The sequence below is a fragment of the Strix uralensis genome, chromosome 9 (assembly GCF_047716275.1).
Source record: "Strix uralensis isolate ZFMK-TIS-50842 chromosome 9, bStrUra1, whole genome shotgun sequence".
In the NCBI taxonomy this organism is placed as follows: Eukaryota; Metazoa; Chordata; class Aves; order Strigiformes; family Strigidae; genus Strix; species Strix uralensis.
In genome coordinates this window covers 11,102,729-11,119,197 of record NC_133980.1, presented here as the reverse complement: position 1 = coordinate 11,119,197, position 16,469 = coordinate 11,102,729, and the positions used below count along the sequence as shown (strand labels likewise).

Genomic DNA, 16,469 nt, shown 5'->3' with positions numbered 1-16,469 from the left:
GGCAGTGACACATCCCCCCGCCTGCGGCCCCGCAGGGTGACAACGAAGCCTGGTCCCTTATCTCGCATTCCTGGGGCCGGGGTGCCTAATTATGGGCATCTGGTGGTGACGGTGGTGGCAGGCGGCCGGCCCCCTCCTCTGCGGCCGGGTCCTTGTGGGGCACAGGCTGCAGGTGCCATGGCCTCCGCGTACCGCGCCGAGCGCCTCGGTGCCTATGGCCAGGGGCATGGCGAGCCCCGCTTCGAGGGTGACCGGCGGCACAGGCCCTTCGGGCCACGGGCACATGAGGCCTTCGGGTACCCAGGTACTGGGGATGGGGAGGGTGGGGGGTTCATGCTACCCCAGGAAGGGCCCCCACCCCAGCGGTTATCCAGCTGCCCTGTGCCCGGGTACAGCATGGGACCTCCCCAGCACAAACCGGGAGGGGGCTGGGAGGGGAGCCCCAACTGCCCCCCAGGTGCCCCATGGCTCTCTGGACTGTCGTCCAGCCCTCGCCCTTGTCAAGTCCCTCCCCCCACTCCCCCCAAGTCCTTGATACCCCCAGTGTCCCTGCTGTCTCCAGGCCCACAGTGCCCCCAGCTCCCCCCTCCCCACACCCTTCTGAGACTCCCAGTGTCCCCAGACCCTTTCCCATCTTCCTGGCTACCCTTATGTCCCAGACCCCTTGGTGTCCCCTGCTAGATCCCACTTTCCTGTACACCCCCAGAGCCCCCCAGTAATGTCAGTGCCCCCCTAAACCCTCTCTCACCAGACTTTCCTGGCTGTCCCCCTTGTCCCCAGCCTTCTGCACCATTCCCCTGCTGTCCCCAGGTCATCCAGTGCCCCCAGACCTGCCCAGTGCCCTCAGGTGCCCCCAGAACCCCCAGTGCCTCCTGCTACCCCCAGACCCCGACACTAGACCCCCCAATACCCCCCATACCCCTGGGGCCTCGGTTGTCCATGCAACCCCCCAGCACCCCCAATGTCCCCAAACCCCCAGTGCCACCTGCAATCCCCAGCCCTGTGCCCCAGTGTCACTAGCCTCTCCCACATCCCCCAGTGCCCCAGTCCCCGGGTGCCATGACCCCATGCCCCCGTGCCTGGCAGCCCCCCGATGCCCACAGGATCCCCGGGCACCGTGTGCCCCTGCAGCCTGGGCACCTGGGTGGGTGCCCAAGGTGACACCTACCAGGTGGTGGCCGACGTCAGCCAGTTTGAACCCCCTGACATCGTGGTGACCACCTCCAACTGTCATGTTGCTATCCAGGCCGAGAAGGTGAGGCACCCCATGGGGACAACACCCTCTTCCCCCCGCTCCCCCCCCGCATTCTGTCCTGCAGTGGGGGTTAACTGGGAATGGCCCCTGCTGGCACTGGGGTAACTGGGAGCTGTCCCCTGGTGATGGGATAACAGGTGGTTCCTGCTCCACTGCACCTCTCCTGCACTGGGGTAACTGGGAACTGCCCCTGCCAAAACTGGGGTAACTGGGAACTGTCCTCACTGAGAATGGGGCAGTTGGGAACTCCTGCCCCACTGCATTCTCTGATGGGGGGCGGGGGAGAGAGGGAACAGTACCTGCTGGCACTGGGGCAACTGGAAATTACCCCACCCCCCCAAGACTTAGGCAAATGGGAGTTGCTTCCTGCTGGCAATGGGGTAACTGGGAATTGCCCCTGAATCACTGGGTAACTGGGAACTGCCCTGCTGAGCTCCCTGCTGGAGCCAGGGTGACTGGGAGCTGCCCTATCACTAGCACTGGGGTAACTGGGACTGTGCTGTGTACCACCACACCATGCCATGCCGTGCCATGCTCCACCACGCCGGCGCTGCCTCCCCGCAGGTGGCTGAGGATGGCACTATCTGTGACACCTTCACCCACAAGTGCCAGTTGCCTGAGGACACGGACCCGCTGTCGGTGAGCTGTGCCCTCACCGAGGCCGGCACGCTGGTCATCACCGCCCGGCGCCGCGCTGGCACCCGCCCCGGCGAGCCCCCGCAGCTGCTGTACCGCAGCGAGGCCACGCTGTGAGCCGGCATCAGGTGAAGAAAGGCTTCTTGCCCCGAGTGATGCTAACCCCGGGGCTGTGGTGAGGCTTGGCCAGTGCCCACTGGCCATGCCCCCTCCCCACCCCCAGCTCCTCGGTGTTCTGATTCTGTTTATAAAGTCATTTTATTAAATTAATATAAAAATCTCTGTATTTACATGGGGAGGGGTACACAGCGGAGAGTTGGCAGGACCCCCCTTCCCAGCCATGAGGTGCTGAGGAGGGGGGCAGTGCCCACCCGTGTCCCTGTGGGCACCCCGACCTGACACTCCTCCACCCCCCTGTGCCACCCCAAGCAGTGACATTGTGGTGCCCATGGGTGGGGGGATGAGGGTGGTGGCCATGCCGGGGGGCACTGGGGGCTGAGGGGGGCAGAGGTAGCGAAGTGGAAAGCCCCAGGAGCTGGTAGGGAGGTGGGGACCATTGGCAGGCTGGGGGACACCTGGCCAGCCCCCGGCACAGGGAGGGGGCAGCAGCACTGGATTGAGGGTGCCCATCCCTGTGCCAAGCCTGGTGCGAGTGGGCACGGAGCGGGCACTCCCTGGCACCTGCTGGGGGTCCCTGCAGCAGCTGGGGACATGGCGGGGGATCCTATCTCACTGGCCCTTGGGGGTGTCATCATCGTCATCGTCATCGGCCCCGGGACTGGCCTCGCGGGGCATGGGGTGGTGCTGGTGGCGGTCCCAGAGCTGGTGCAGGGCAGTGGTGTCGGGCTCGCCGGCGCTGGCAGTGCTGTCACGGAAGCTGGCGAGCGGCGGGCGCACCTTCACCCCCTTGGCTGTCAGCGAGCCCTCGATGGCCTTGCGCAGCTGTGGGCACCCCCAAAGTCAGAGGAAGGCAGCTCTGGGTGCTCCCCTCTCCCCCCCTGTGCCCCTCCAAACCCCCCGCCCTCCCCGCTCACCTCCTTGAGGGACACCATGCCCACCAGGCGCCCAATGCTGGTGACGTATGCGTGGTCCAGGCCCAGCAGCGAGAAGATGGTGTGGGTCTGCAGGAAGCGGGGGATGAGTTAGGGGTCTGGGGGGTCTGGGTGGGGGTCCGGGGGGGGCGCGGGCGCACCTTGTGCAGGGAGGTGTGCTCCACCAGCTGGAAGGGCGCGGGGTCGATCTTGGCGCTGCTGAAGTCCACCAGCTCGTCCAGCTGTTGCTCCTCCCACTCCAGGATCTGGCAGGGGATGCCATGGGGCAGGGTGAGGGGACACGGCCCCCCCAGGGTGCCAGCAAAGGCGCCCCCACCCTCCCTGCACCCAGTGTTATGGGGACATCAGGGTTGTCCATCGTTCCCTGCTCCCCCCCCCACCTCACGCCTCGGCACCCTGTTGGGATCTTCCAGGTCCCCATGGGCAGCAGGGTCCTGCCTACCCCTGCCCACCCCCTCACCTCTGCCGGGGTCATCCTGTCACCCAGATCCAGATCCTCCTGCAAAAGAAGCGAGTGTGAGCAGGCTGGCAGGGCAGCAGGCAGCTTGCCTGCACACCGGCCACAGGCAGGGTGTGGGCAAGGCATGGGCAGGGTATAGGCAGGGCCCAGCGAGGCTGCGGGCAGCAGGGCAGCAGTGATCCAGTAGGGTGCAGGCAGCACATGCAGGCAGGGTGCAGGCAGCACGTGGGCAGGTTGTGGACAGAGCGCAGGTCAGGTAACATGATTGGTTGAGAGGACATAGGTCACACCATGATTGGCCAAGGTGGGACAAACCACGTGTGTGATTGGTGGAGAGGCTGTGCCATGATTGGCTGAGCAAAGTGGGGGAAATGCCATGGCTGTGACTGGCCGAAAGGCTCTGGGTCACGTTGCGATTCGCCAGGAAGGTTTGGGACGGGGAGGACGCACACTGTGATTGGTTGAGCAGAATCGCGACAGTCTGAGATTGGGTGCACAGACACAGGCCAAACATGATTGGCCAAGCAGAATCTTGCCAGGACCCTGATTGGTTCAGAGATTCCATGCTGGGCTCCGATTGGCTGAGAGGAGCTGTGCCCAGCCTGTGATTGGCTGCAGCTTACCATGATGGAAATGCGGACGTGTTTGGCCTTGCGATAGGCCCTGCCCTGGGCCTGGCACCACGTGGGGAGAGACAGCGGTGTTAGGGCAGGGCATGGTGGTGTCATGGGCAGGGATGGGCAGGGACAGGCAGGGATGGGCAGGGAAGTGATGGACAGGCAGCGATGGGCAGGGGTGGGCAGGGAAGGGAAGGGATAGGCAGGGATGGGCAGGGAAGTGATGGACAGGCAGCGATGGGCAGGGAAGGGACAGGCAGGGATGGGTAGGAAAGGGCAGGAAGGGGCAGGGATGGGAAAGGGTGGAAAGGGATGAAGGGACAGGCATGGTTGAGTAGGAATGGAAAGGGATGGGACAAGAATGGGCAGGGGCGGGCAGGATGGGTCAGGGATGAGAAGGGATGGAAAGCAATGGGCAGGGATGGGCAGGAAGGGGCAGGGCCAGGCAGGGGTGGGAAGGGTGGGGAGGGATGGGCAGGAGTGGGAAGGGATGCAAAGGGACAGGAGTGATGGGGAAGGATGGCAGGGGGTAGAAAGGGCCAGGCAGGGCTGGACACTCACCTCGGTGGGCTCTGCGGAGGTGTTGGCACAGAAGAGGCTCTTGAGGGCGATGCCGGTGTGGTCGGCGGTGCCAGCTGCGGGCGGGGAGGGGGTGTCAGCGAGGGGCACAGGGGGGTCGGGGGGGCTGCGCGCAGACTCACCCGGGGGGCTCTCGGCTGGGCTGCTGGACGCCCGCTTCAGCGCCGGCTTCAGGGGCTTGCGGGGGGCAGCGCGGGCGGGGGTGCTCGAGGAGGTCTCCGTGCTGATCTGCAGGGGGACGGGGTGGTGGTGGGACGGCGGGGGGGGGGCACCCTGGCCGGGCATCCCCTGAGGCGGCCGCCCCCCTCACCTGGAAGCGGATGCTGGCATCGGAGAGCTGGTGCCCGTCCTCGGCCAGCGCCTTCTGCCGCAGGGCCTGGAGCCGGCGCTGGGGGCTGAGCTGGTGGCTGAGCAGGGCCCCCACCTGCGCCCGCTCGATGGAGCCCAGCAGGATCATGGACTCTGCCGGCAGCAGAGAGGGGCTGCGTTGGCTCCCGACACCCCTTTTGCCATCCCCTCCCCGGGCCATCCCAGCCCCCAGCGTTGCCCCCAGCCCGCGTCTCACCGGCCGACTCCACCAGCGGCAGACTCTTCATCTTGGTGGTGTGCAGGACGTGCTGCAGGTCCCGGTACTTGCAGTTGAGGGTGACGTAGCGGATGTCCCTCACCATGATGTTCTCCACCCGCACATTGTATTTTCTGCCCAGGGAGGGTAACAGTGGCCTCAGAGTGATGCCACCCCCTCTTCTTGTGCCTGGTGAAGGGCTTGGGGACAGGGCAGGGGCTGCACACTCACTCGTGGTGGCCCCAGCCCAGCTCAGGGAGGTAGGGCAGCTTCTTAATGCGGATGATGCTGTCGTAGAGGGAGGGCTGGAGGCTCTGGGCCACGGCGTTGGCCAGGATGACGGCGATCATGACGGGCAGGATGTGCGAGATCTGCCCCGTCAGCTCGAAGACAATGACGGCCGTGGACACCGTGTGGGTGACGGCACCCGACAGTGCAGCCGCCCCTGTGCCCATCCCCAGAAGACACAGGGGCTGCTGTCAGGTGCTGCCTACCAGGCTGGGTCCCTTCCCCTGGGGCATCCACCACCCCCGGAGCCCTTGGGACCTCCCAGGGACATCCCCAGTGGTGGTATTACCCCCAGTCCCTGGGGGCACCACCTCACCCTGGGGAACCCACTGGCTCCTTTGGAGCATCTCCAAGTGATGCCCACCATGGTGTCCGTGTGCCGGCCCGGTGCTTACCCACCACGGCGTAGCCCCCCGGCACAATGCGGTAGGTGTTGCTGTCGGTGTGGATGCCATCGGGGAACCAGGCTGCCATGCTCTCCCCCACCAGGCGCCCGAAGGCTGCCCCTGACCGCAGAGAGGGGCTGGGATCAGGCACAGGGACTCTCCTGGCACCCGACCCAGACTCGTGGCCTCTCCTCTATCCCAGCGCTGCCGGGGAAAGGGACACCTGGGGACACCCATGCGGGGTGTGGGCTCTCACCGATGACGAAGACAGGCATGAAGGCTCCGCAGGGCACTGGGATGGTGGTGGCCAAGGCCGACATCCAGAACTGTGTGGGGGATGCAGACACCTGTTAGTTGTCCCCCCAGCCCAGCCCTGCCTCCTGCCCCTGCCATGCCCCACAGCTGGCTGCCATGGAGCTGCTGCACCATGCCATGGGGCAGCCCTGCTCCTCCCTGGTGGCACCCTGCCAGTGCCTCCCTGGTGGCACCTGGCCAGGACTTCCCTGGTGGCACCTGGGGCCACCCCGCCAGCACCTGCTGCTGGCACCTCAGTGGCTCCCAGCCAACACCTCTTTGATGGCATGTTGGCATCATCCAGTCAACACCTTGGTGGCCTCCGGGAGCAGCCACCCAGTGCCTCCTGGTGCCGCCTTGCTGGCAACCACCCAGCACCTCCCCAGTGACATTCAGGAGTCCCTTCCCAGAGCCTTCTGGTGGCGCCCTGGGACAGGCAGGGGCAGGAGGCACCCACCTTCATGAGGATGAAGACAACGAGGGTGACAAAGACATTGGAGCGGGGGTGACGCCAGGCCTCCAGGATGCCCAAATATTCAAACTCGTCGCTGAGCCCCTGCTTGGCCCACGTCTGGTTGTCGAAGAGTGTCACCAGGGTGTCCTTCTGGGTGAGCTGGTGATGGGTGGGGGTAAGCTGGGGCTGGTGGTGGCCCCGGGGTGGGGACCAGTGTGCCACCCCACAGTGTGTACCTGGCCAGCCATGAACTGTCCAAAGCCGGGCGGGAAGGTCAGCGTTGAGATGAGCAGCGTCACCAGGGCAGGGAAGAGCAGGCGCCTGGCAGGGTGGCACGGGGCAGGGAGTGACGTCGGTGCAGCCCTGGCTCCACCTCCCCGGTGCTGGGGACAGTCAGGCACCTACTTCTTCATGAGGAAGCGGTTGATGGTCTTCTGGCGGCGCATGAACTGCACAATCTTGCGGTTGAGGTAGACGAAGAGCGCGCCCCCAAAGCCACTGGCGATCCTGGGCAGAGGCAAAGGGGTGAGCACCCACATGTCCTCCTGTCACCACTGCCACTGTCACTACCCCGGGGCCATGGGGTGATGCCATCGCCACCACTGCCACCCTGAGGCCATGGGATGGGTGCCGGGGTGGCCGCACTCACCCGATGACAGCGAAGGCGGGCAGCTCCTGCAGGTCAAAGGGGAAGTCGAGGCGAAAGCGGGTTTTGAACAGCGCCGTGATTGTCTCTGGGGGACAGCGGGGGTCAGGGGGGCTGCGCAGGGGAACCCCCCCTTGTCCCCCACCCCACTGGAGGTACCTTCATCCTTGTTCCAGACGGCGAGGACACGGAAGATGAAGGCGCTGAAGGTGGCGGCAAAGAAGCCGCGCCAGTAGTTGCGGACGGCAAAGAAGGTGGAGGTGACCTCGATGCTGAAGAGGACGCCTGGCACCGGGGGGGAAGCGCACGAGGGAGGTGGCGAAACCCAGGCTGGCCCCCGGTGCCTGGCATGCTTCCCACCCCGAGCCCACGCTCGTGCATGGCCCGCGGGGGGCCGGCCAGGCCCACGGACACGCTATGGGGCAGTTCAAGGGCCTCGCTGGCAAAGCGCGTGGCCGGTCCCTGGCTGGCCGCAGCGGGCACGGTGGAGCAGCGCTCGGTGTGAGCAAGAGGGTAGTGCAGGGATGTGAGCAACGACATGGCAGGTGGTGCTGGGGGGTGGGCGCACGCAGACGGATGGACAGACAAATGGGGCAGCGCAGCAGGCAGAGGGCAAGGGAAGAGTTAGACACGTCACCAACCTACGGGCAGGGCTCAGCGGGGCCAGAGCGGGGAGCTCCCTGGAGCACAGGGCGGCAGGGGAGAGGACAAGAGCAGATGTTACACCTCCGGGAGGACGGTGCCAGCTCCTCCCTTCCTCCTCCCCGCTGAGTGGCACTGCCCTCTCCCATGCCAGCTGTCCTGGGGGTCCTGCTCGCCTCGCCGGGTGGACCACAGTGCCCGGGCAGGAGGTGCGTGGGGGTGCGTGGGGCCCAGGGTGACCCTACCTCCGATGGGGGCAGCGAAGCAGCAGCCGACACCGACGGCGCAGGCAGCAGCCAGCATTTCGGTGTTCCTCGACTCATTCTGTGGGTGAGAGGGGGGGTGAGCGGGAACTGCCCTCCCCTGCCCCTGGTGCTGCCAAACCTGCTGGGGGGCACAGGTGGAGCCCCCCCGGGGCCAGCCCACCCTGCTCACCTCATAGATGCCCCCAAAGAGGGAGAGGAAGCGGCTGAGCAGGGCTGCGCACATGCTGGCAATGTGGACAAAGGGACCCTGCGGGGACAGCGGGATGGCTGAGGACAGTCCCCCCCCCAGCCCCCTGCCCTCCCTGCTCCAGGCATTGCCCTCACCTCCTTGCCCAGGGGCATGCCGCTGCCCAGGGCACATGTCAGCCCGATCACCTTGGCCACGAAGGTCTTGAGGGTGAGGTACTCCTTCAGCACAACGCCCCGCAGGATGGTCTTCATCTCGGGGATCCCTGAGCCTGGCACCGTGGGGACAGCCATGGAGGGGGCACACTGGGGAGCCCCTGTCCCATAGTTGTGGGGGGGAATCCTTGATGCTCTGCCACACCCCACTGCCATAGGAAGACCCCAGAGACGCGTCTCCCCACAGTACAGTTGGCAGGAACAGCCCCATGGCCATATGGGGACAGCTCAACCCATAGCCCTGCGGGGACCCCAATCCTGTAGCTCCCAGGAGACCCTCTGAAGCTCTTAGCCCTAGGAAGACCCCCAAGGCCCCTAAGACCCCTAACCCCAATGTCCAGGAGGACATCCACCCCTTAATGCACAGGAGACCTTCTGAAGACCAGCCCATACCCCTTGGAAAACCTCCAGGACTCCCAACCCCATAGCCCAGGAGGACACCCAGGCTGCCCCAACCCACAGCCCCAGGGAGGGGCCACCCTGTTAGGGTGCAGGCAGCCCCCCCCCAGTGCCCTACCCACAGCCTGGGGGGCGAGGATCTGGGTGAAGCCAGCTGAGAAGGTGATGAGCACAGTGGGGTAGGTGACCCAGGCCAGGTACTGCAGCAGGACGTTGGTGTCCAGGCCCCCGTACATCCACTTCTGGGCTGTGGGCACAGCCAGTCGGGTGGGTCACGGGTGGCAAGGGGCATGACACGGCCACCCCATGCCCCGCCATGGCCCCGGGAGCCCACCAGTGCCCACTCACCTTGGAGGCACGTAGCGATGGCGAAGTCCATGGCCCAGCTGACCAGCGCCATGACCAGCCCCAGGAGGATGAGGAAGACCCAGTCCTCACCCACCTTGGAGATGAGGAACCGCCGGCACTGCAAGGCGCAAACTGTGGGCACAAGGACAGGCTCAGGGCCAGGCGCCCCGGGGATGGGCACACTGGGGTAGCGGGGCCGGGCTGGCAGGGACACAAACGCTCACAACCAGCGGCACTGACCCAGCACCGCTGGCACCGTCCGGTGCAGGAGCACCACCGTGCCCAGCCGTCACAGCCATGCCACAACCACCGGTGGGCAGGACTGGCAGGCTCTGGCTGTGCACAGCCGCACACAGTGCTGCCGGGCATGCACCTCCCACCAGCACGGCCCCCCTGGCACAGCCCCAAGCAGAGGGGCTGGGGGCCCCCGGTCCCCGCGGCGTGCCCGGCTATTTTGGGCCATTGTGTCCCCGCTGCCCGGCGGGCAGGTGGCATTGTCCTCGGCGCCGGTGTCCCATGACAGCCAGAGAAATCCTACCCACCGCCACCGTGGCAGGGTGGGCAGCCGTGCCCAGACCAGGTGCTGCCATGGGGCTGTGCCCACCGGTGTGCCCCCCTGTGTCCCTACCCCCAGTGGCCCTTACCGCGGCAGGGGGCACAGCGGCCCTGGGTGTATTCCAGCAGCTCGGAGGGGTGGCGGGGCCGGGACGTGTCCCCCTCCCCGTGCCCCTGCTGCAGCCGCAGCCGGGCCGCCTCGTCCTTGGCGAAGGTGCCCAACTCCTGCGTGTAGCGCCCGTACATCTGGGGGAGAAGGAGCGGGTGGGGGCGTCACGGGGGGGGGCTGGCACCCCGCCTAAGTGGGCCAGCTGAGGCAGGGGAGCAGTAGGCATGCTGGCATGGCCTCCCAGCACCGGGAGGGACAGGCAGCCATGGCACCCCCAGGGGAAAGGCTGGGCAGATAAAGTGGCAGAGGGTGGGGAAGGGCCTCTGGTGATGGGAGCACAGCCAGCCTGTCCAGGAGACTATCTGAGGGCTGGTATTGGGGTTGTGCTGGTGTTCTACAGGCGCCTCAGTTCGGTATCACCAAAAGCAGGGCTGGGATGCAACCCCCCCTACCCCCCTGGGATGTGGCCTCAGCGGGCCACACGTGACATGAGCTGGTTGGTCTCAACCGGCAGCAAGCAGGCAGGAGGGCAGTGGGGGGGCAGGGCATACCCCCAGTCTCAGGGAAGAGGGGGGCACAGCATCAGGCATGGGGCAGTCCTTTAGCTGTGAGGAGTGGATTGGGGGAGCAAGGGGGTGCAAGTGGCTCCGTGCCCACGTAGAGAACACCCCCTCCTCCTCAGGTGCCTCCTGCCTGGCCGTGGCACGTGGCCTGGCCCTGGCAGTGGGGGGGCCCTGGCAGTGCCCCCTGTGCCAGCCAGGAGTTCTTTGTGCCCGTCCTCCCCGCCGAGCCGGGGGCATTTGTCCCACGCTGGCGGGCACTGCCAAGGACTCGGTTGCTTGGTTTCCGCCTCACTCCCCCCGGCACGACCTGAATGCCAAGTGCCAGAGATTGGCCCGGCACAAAGGGAGGCTTCAAGGCTGCGGGGACCCTGCCAGGCTCCCACGTCGGGGCGACGTGAGCCCCATGCCGATGGCGTGCCCACCCGCCGTGCCGTGCCAGCGCAGCGCGTGGCCGCCCAGCCGGGACGCAGCCGCCCTCCTCCCCGGCATGGCCCGTGCCGGCGCCCGGCCGAGGGGCAACGCCACGGGTGGGCACCGCGCTTGGCACGTGGGCAGCCCAGCCCCGGCTGCTGGTGGCGGTGCCCGCCCCAGACGCCTGAGTCCCGTTCACAACACCCCCCGGCTTGCTAGCACGTGCCAGCTCCCCGTGGGGACGGCATGAAGGTGCATTTCTCACGGGGCATCTCTCCTGCTCAGGTCCCTTCCCTTTGGCAGGGAGCAGAAAGCAGCCAGAGCGGCGCCGGGTGGATTCTCCACTGTCTAATACCTGGGTTGTGCTCAGCGGCAGGAGGGAGGGTGGGGAAGCAGGCGGGGGGGCGGGGGGGGGGCACATTCATTTCCATTGCTGACCCCCTCCTGCCACGGATTTGCCCCTAAACTCCTGCTCAGCATGGGCGTAGAACCTCCTTGCCCTATGGAAAAGTGCCGGGGGGAAGGCACAAACCAGGCGGAGATGCCGGCATGGCCACCTCGGGTGGCTGGATCCAGCATGGGCTGCCAGAAGAGGACCCCGGCCCCGCACGGGGCCTGCGTTCAAAGGCTCCCTTCGGGCGAAGCTTGTTTCCTCTGGAAGACGAAACGGGCCGGCACCCCGAGGATTTCTGTCCCCCTGCCAAACGCCTGCCTCCCCCGGCCCCACAGCTGCCCCACTGCCGGCCCTGGTTGGAATTGCATCATCCCCAGGCTGAGTGCCCCCAAACCGGCTCCGTACCCACCTTCTGAGGCCCTGCCAGGGGCTGCCACGCTGCCCCCCGGGTGTTGGGGACCCCGCAGGATGCCCAGCCCCAGGGGGTCCAGCCTGCTTTTGGGGGGAGGATTTTGCTCCCCCTCTGCCCCCCATTTGCAGCCAACCCCACCTGCAACCACAGGGATGCAAGCGAAGGGGCTGTGCCACCCCGCTGCCACCTGCCACCCCGTGCCACCCTGTGCCACCCCTTTGCCCTGTGCCACGGCCCCACGCACAGGACATGGTACCCCAGGGGTGCCCGTGCCGGACAGCCACAGCGGCTGTGCCCGCAGTCCTGGCACGGCCATGGGGCCGCGGTGAAGGCCAGTGGTGGGCTCTCTCCTTCCTCCTCCTCCTCCTCCCACTCGGGTTATTTTTCCACAAAGGCCTTTTGAAACACAAACAGCCCCGGGACTCCGGCCTCCGCCGCGAAGCAGCTGAACAATCACAGTGCCGGGCGGGCAGGGAGCGGGCACAGGGAGGGGGGCCTGGCGGGGGGCACCTGGGGACACGGGCGCAGGCCAAGGCCACTATGGCGGTCCCCAGCTCCTGCGCTGTGGGCACCGGCCATGCCGCAGTCCCCCGGGCAGTGCCAGCCCGCAGTGCCTGCTGCGCCCGAGCGATGCTGCGCCTGGGGCAAGTGCTGGCATCTGGTGCTGCCGTGTCCCCGTGCCACCCTGTCCCATAGCACTGAGCTTGCCTGGCAGCGGTGCCCACCTCCGCACAGCCGATGCAGGCCAACCTTCCCCCCAAAACCGTGATCCTGGAAGGGGTATTTAAAGGCGGGGGGGGGGTCCCCCAGGCTGGCAGCGAGCAGGCGGAGGCCAAGGGGGTGTGTGTCACGCTGCTTGTCTTAGCCGGGCTCTAATCGCCCTGAGCAGCTCCGTGGTGAACAAGGGCAGTTTGTCAGGCTTAATCCCCCCCCTCCCCCGGGGAACCTTTTCTCCCCACCATGGCAGCATGGCATGTGGGGGGCACCGGGGCTGGCACGCACCCCGGCACCCCTGGCACAGCATGGGGTCCCCAGGGAGGGACACCGTGGCTGGGGGAGACCTTTAGGGCTGGGGCTGTGCCAGCCCCAAGCGATGCCATGGCCGTGGCACCCCAGGTGGTGAAATCTGGGAGGGGGGTAAGGACATGGGGTGGGGACGGGGATCTTGGGGCTGTGATGTCCCAGCTGTGGGCATAGGCAGCAGGAGCTGTCCCCAGGGCTGTCCCCAGGGCTGTCTGGCTCAGACCAGCCCATGCCAGGCTCCGGCTGGATCCTGACCCTCCTGGCAGGTGCCGGCAGGAGCTGGTGGTGGCTTGGATGCACGGGGGAGGGCTGGGCACCCCTCCTGCCCGGCATGTGCCCAGGCAGCTCCCAAAAGCCAGACGTGAGGCTGTGGGCCAGGAGCCTGCACCCAGCCTCACCCACGAGCCCCAGGCAGTTTCATGAGCCTCACTGCAGCCCAGAGGCCATGGGGATGGGCATCCTGGGGCGCCCAGGGCATGGGTGCTACCCCGCCCGGAGGAAAGGAGGGCAAAGTCTGCTGCGCCATGCAAGGCTGCCCCGATGCCAGCCCGGCGTGCCTGTCCCCTCCCGTACTGCCTGCAGGCTCCTCTGCCCACCCACCATGGACATGGCACCAAGGGGGACAGTCTGGTGCTGGGCAGGGGGGAGAAGATGCACCCCCATGACTCGCATCAGACGGTGCTGCGCACCCCTGCTCGTGCCCCCGGCTCAGCCCTGCTGAGGAGGCACCGTGGGGCCGATAAGATCGTGGAGACGCTGGCACAGCCAGGGCTCCCATGGCTGGCTGGTGCCCCGCAGCCACCCGACAGCAACAAGCAAGGGGCAGCTTGGGGTGGGCACTGAGAAGCACCCCCTAGACAAGGGCTCTGGGTGCTTGGAATGACGATGCGGCGGGTGCCCGATGCAGCAGTTCCCTGATGCTGCCCCGTGCCCATGGGTCGGGTGGGCAAGTCTCGGCAGGGTCGGCCCCACTCACAGCAACCGGCTCAGGCTCTCGACAAACACGGGCAGCCGTGGGCACGGGTACCCTGCAGCGGCTCAGCCCCCACCTTCCCTGACTGTCTGAATGCCTTTGCCAGGGCAAAGTACCCGTTTGCAGAGCCACCCCAGGCACTGTCCCAAGCAGAGGCCAGGGAGAAGCACCTTTGCTCAGGATGTCTGAGGGCCGTGGGCAGTGGAGGGGCTGTGGGCATGGCGGGGAGGGAGGACACCCCCGGGACAGCTGGGCACCTGGGTGCCAGCAGGGAGGCGTTGGAGGCGAAGGAGTCGTAAACACGGGGCTAAGGTTGCAGGCGGGGGAGATACGCTATCTCGGGGGCAGAGGGCTGGGGACATGCGGTGCAGGGGGTGAAGGGTGCCCGGGCAGTGCCTCTGGGAGCCCCCCTCAGGGTGGGCATCATCGCCCCAGTGATAAGTTTTGAGGGGGGGGATGGGGTGCGTGTAAAAGTCCTGCCCTGGGGGTGGGGGGGGGCTCAGCTGGGCTCCTCCAGCACCGAGGGGGCTGCAGGGTGGTACCCCTGCCCGGCCACAGCCCGCAGACGGCACCCCACACCGGGCACCGCGGAGCTCATCGGCACTGCCCCCCTGAGCGGGGCAGCACCCCCAAACCGCCCATCTCCCCCAGGCGTCCCGCCTTGCCCGGTGCCCCCCCCGGTGCCCCCCCCGGTGTCCCCCCGGTGTCCCCCCGGTGCTGGCCGTACTCACCAGGGTCTGCTCATACTGCAGCGCCCGCTGCGCCTCGCTGTCGGAGGCCATGGTGCCGCCGCCGCTCCTGGCCGTGCCGGTGCCGGTGCCGGTGCCGGTGCCCGCGGCGGCTCCTCCCGGGCCGTGCGGGGCGGGCCTGGGGCACTGCCCGGGGGAGGGACCGGCCGCGCTCCGCCTCCGCCGGCAGCGCCCGGCACCGGCAGCCAGCGCCGAGCACCCAGCGCCGGGCAGGGGCAGGGGCTGCCCGGCCGGGGAAGGGCTGGGGGGGGGCTCTGCCCTGCAGCGAGGTCCATTCCACCCGCGATCTTTCTTTGCCCACAGGTTTCCCAGCTGAGGATGGCACCCGTGAGCGGCCGGTGGGTGCAGGTTGGGGTGGGGTGACCTCGGGTACAGCTCCCTGTGGGACACATTGGTCCCTCTTCCCACGGGGGGCTGGCACCGCCGCTGGTGCTGGTTTCCCCGTGGTTCCTCCCCGGTGGGATGTGGGCAGCAGGGCAGGGGCGGGGAGGACCATGCTGGAGGCACTGTGGGCATCCAGGGTCATGGCTATGTCTGGGTGGGGGTCAGATTTGGGGGGGCAGAGTGCCTCTGAGGTCTTGGCGCTGAGGGCACAGGGGGACCCGTGGCTGCCCGCGGGTGGCAGGGCAGCTCAGCACTGTGGGGGCTCGCCAGAGGTACCCCAAAACTGGCAGGGAGCTCGTCCTTACCGTGGTGCTGCTCAGCGTCCCTGCACTGCCAGCCCCGGGGAAGGCAGGTGGGCTCCGCGCTTTGCTGCCAAACCCGGTGGGCACCAGCGGCTCAGCCCTCTCCAGAGGGGCACACGGCCACAGCTTGGCACCAGCCATCCTCGGGCAAGGCGCTCCGGCATGGCAGGCTGGCTGCGGGACCTCCGTCTCACCCCTGCCACGGGCTCAGGGGCACCCAGGGCAGCTGGCAGGGCCGAGCTCGCCCTCCTCCCCGGGGCACCACACGGCACCTTCGTGGCAAGAACTGGGTGCAGGGAAAGCCGGAGCCGTGGCACTTCCAGGCTGTGCTGCAGGACCAGGAACGGGCTAGTTCTCGCCGCCTGGGTGCCACCCTCCAGTTTGACGTTGGCATCCCCAAGGGTGGGTGATGATGGCCGGGCTGGGGGCTGGGATATGCCCTGTGCCAGCCCAGGAGGGTTCATCGCCGGACATGAACCAGTTTGCAGCAGGGAGGTGATAAAATGGGTTGCCCGCTCATTGTGTCCCCGGGCACGGAGCTCCCTCCTCGCTCGTCAGCTCCTGGCACTGCCCCACAGCAACAGGACGCTCATCCGGAGGGGCAGCCCCGTGCCAGGACACACGCTCTGCCCGCTGCCACCAGCGTGCCCGGCTGCGGGCCACCAGTACACTGCAAGGCCACCACGGGTGCTGCCACCCTGCTGGCACAGGCACCCACATGGCCATGGGCACACACAGAGCAGGACACCCAGCTCAGCACCCCAGGGCTCTGTGGCAGTCCAGTATGCCCCAGTGCCACCCTCCTCTTGTCCTACCACTACCCCAGTCTAGCCCCATGTTGCCTCTCGTGCAGTCCCAGTATAGGCTAACACTGTCCCACTATGGTACTGTTCTTGTGCCAGTATGCCTCAGCACGGTCCCAGTAGAGCCCAGTGTTTCTTTCCTTAGAGCTCTGGCACTGTTCCAGTATAGCCTAGTACAGCTCTAGTGCTGTCCCAGTCACCCCATTCTGCAGTGCTGTGCTGGGATAATGTCCCCAGAGGTGCCCCAGTCCCTCACATTGGGGATGGAAGGGCAGGTAGCAGTAGTGGGGCTCCCAGGGGCCCCATGAGCCATGTGAGGCCTTAGTCCAGTGCAGCTGTACTGGGGTGACTGGGGGAGTGCTGTCCCAAAGCAGGCGCCCTGGTCTGCCCTGGGTGGCCATGTGGCACACCCAGACCCAGGCACTCAGCTTGCTGTGGGTGCTGCACTTAGGCTCTTCGTTTCACCACGGAGGGGGACAGTACCACCCTACAAGCACCACCC

At 67.0% G+C, this 16,469-nt stretch overlaps 2 protein-coding genes across 10 annotated transcripts; one reads left to right on the top strand and one right to left on the bottom strand.

The window, feature by feature from the left end:
* Window positions 1–124: 124 nt before the first annotated feature.
* Window positions 125–2,169, top strand: LOC141947462 (heat shock protein beta-7-like). Its single transcript, XM_074878631.1, has 3 exons — window positions 125–304; window positions 1,104–1,255; window positions 1,820–2,169. Exons 1-3 carry the CDS (start codon window positions 178–180, stop codon window positions 2,006–2,008), a joined length of 468 nt encoding a protein of 155 aa, XP_074734732.1. The 5' UTR covers window positions 125–177; the 3' UTR covers window positions 2,009–2,169.
* On the bottom strand, window positions 2,131–15,483 carry CLCN2 (chloride voltage-gated channel 2). Of its 9 annotated transcripts, none has more exons than XM_074878624.1 (24): window positions 15,168–15,483; window positions 9,934–10,090; window positions 9,290–9,421; window positions 9,060–9,188; window positions 8,465–8,598; window positions 8,310–8,387; window positions 8,120–8,198; window positions 7,392–7,517; window positions 7,236–7,320; window positions 6,992–7,093; window positions 6,823–6,907; window positions 6,590–6,745; window positions 6,095–6,164; window positions 5,848–5,958; window positions 5,396–5,609; window positions 5,165–5,298; window positions 4,910–5,061; window positions 4,722–4,827; window positions 4,582–4,655; window positions 4,027–4,077; window positions 3,404–3,442; window positions 3,084–3,188; window positions 2,926–3,012; window positions 2,131–2,833 (listed from the first exon to the last, which is right to left on the bottom strand). In XM_074878624.1, exons 1-24 carry the CDS (start codon window positions 15,303–15,305, stop codon window positions 2,621–2,623), a joined length of 2,757 nt encoding a protein of 918 aa, XP_074734725.1. In that variant the 5' UTR covers window positions 15,306–15,483; the 3' UTR covers window positions 2,131–2,620. The 9 variants fall into 9 exon arrangements, with proteins under 9 accessions (XP_074734725.1, XP_074734729.1, XP_074734722.1 ...); XM_074878628.1 differs by lacking the exon at window positions 15,168–15,483 and adding an exon at window positions 14,461–14,549; XM_074878621.1 differs by having other exon boundaries at window positions 4,582–4,827.
* Between the last annotated feature and the right edge of the window lie 986 nt (window positions 15,484–16,469).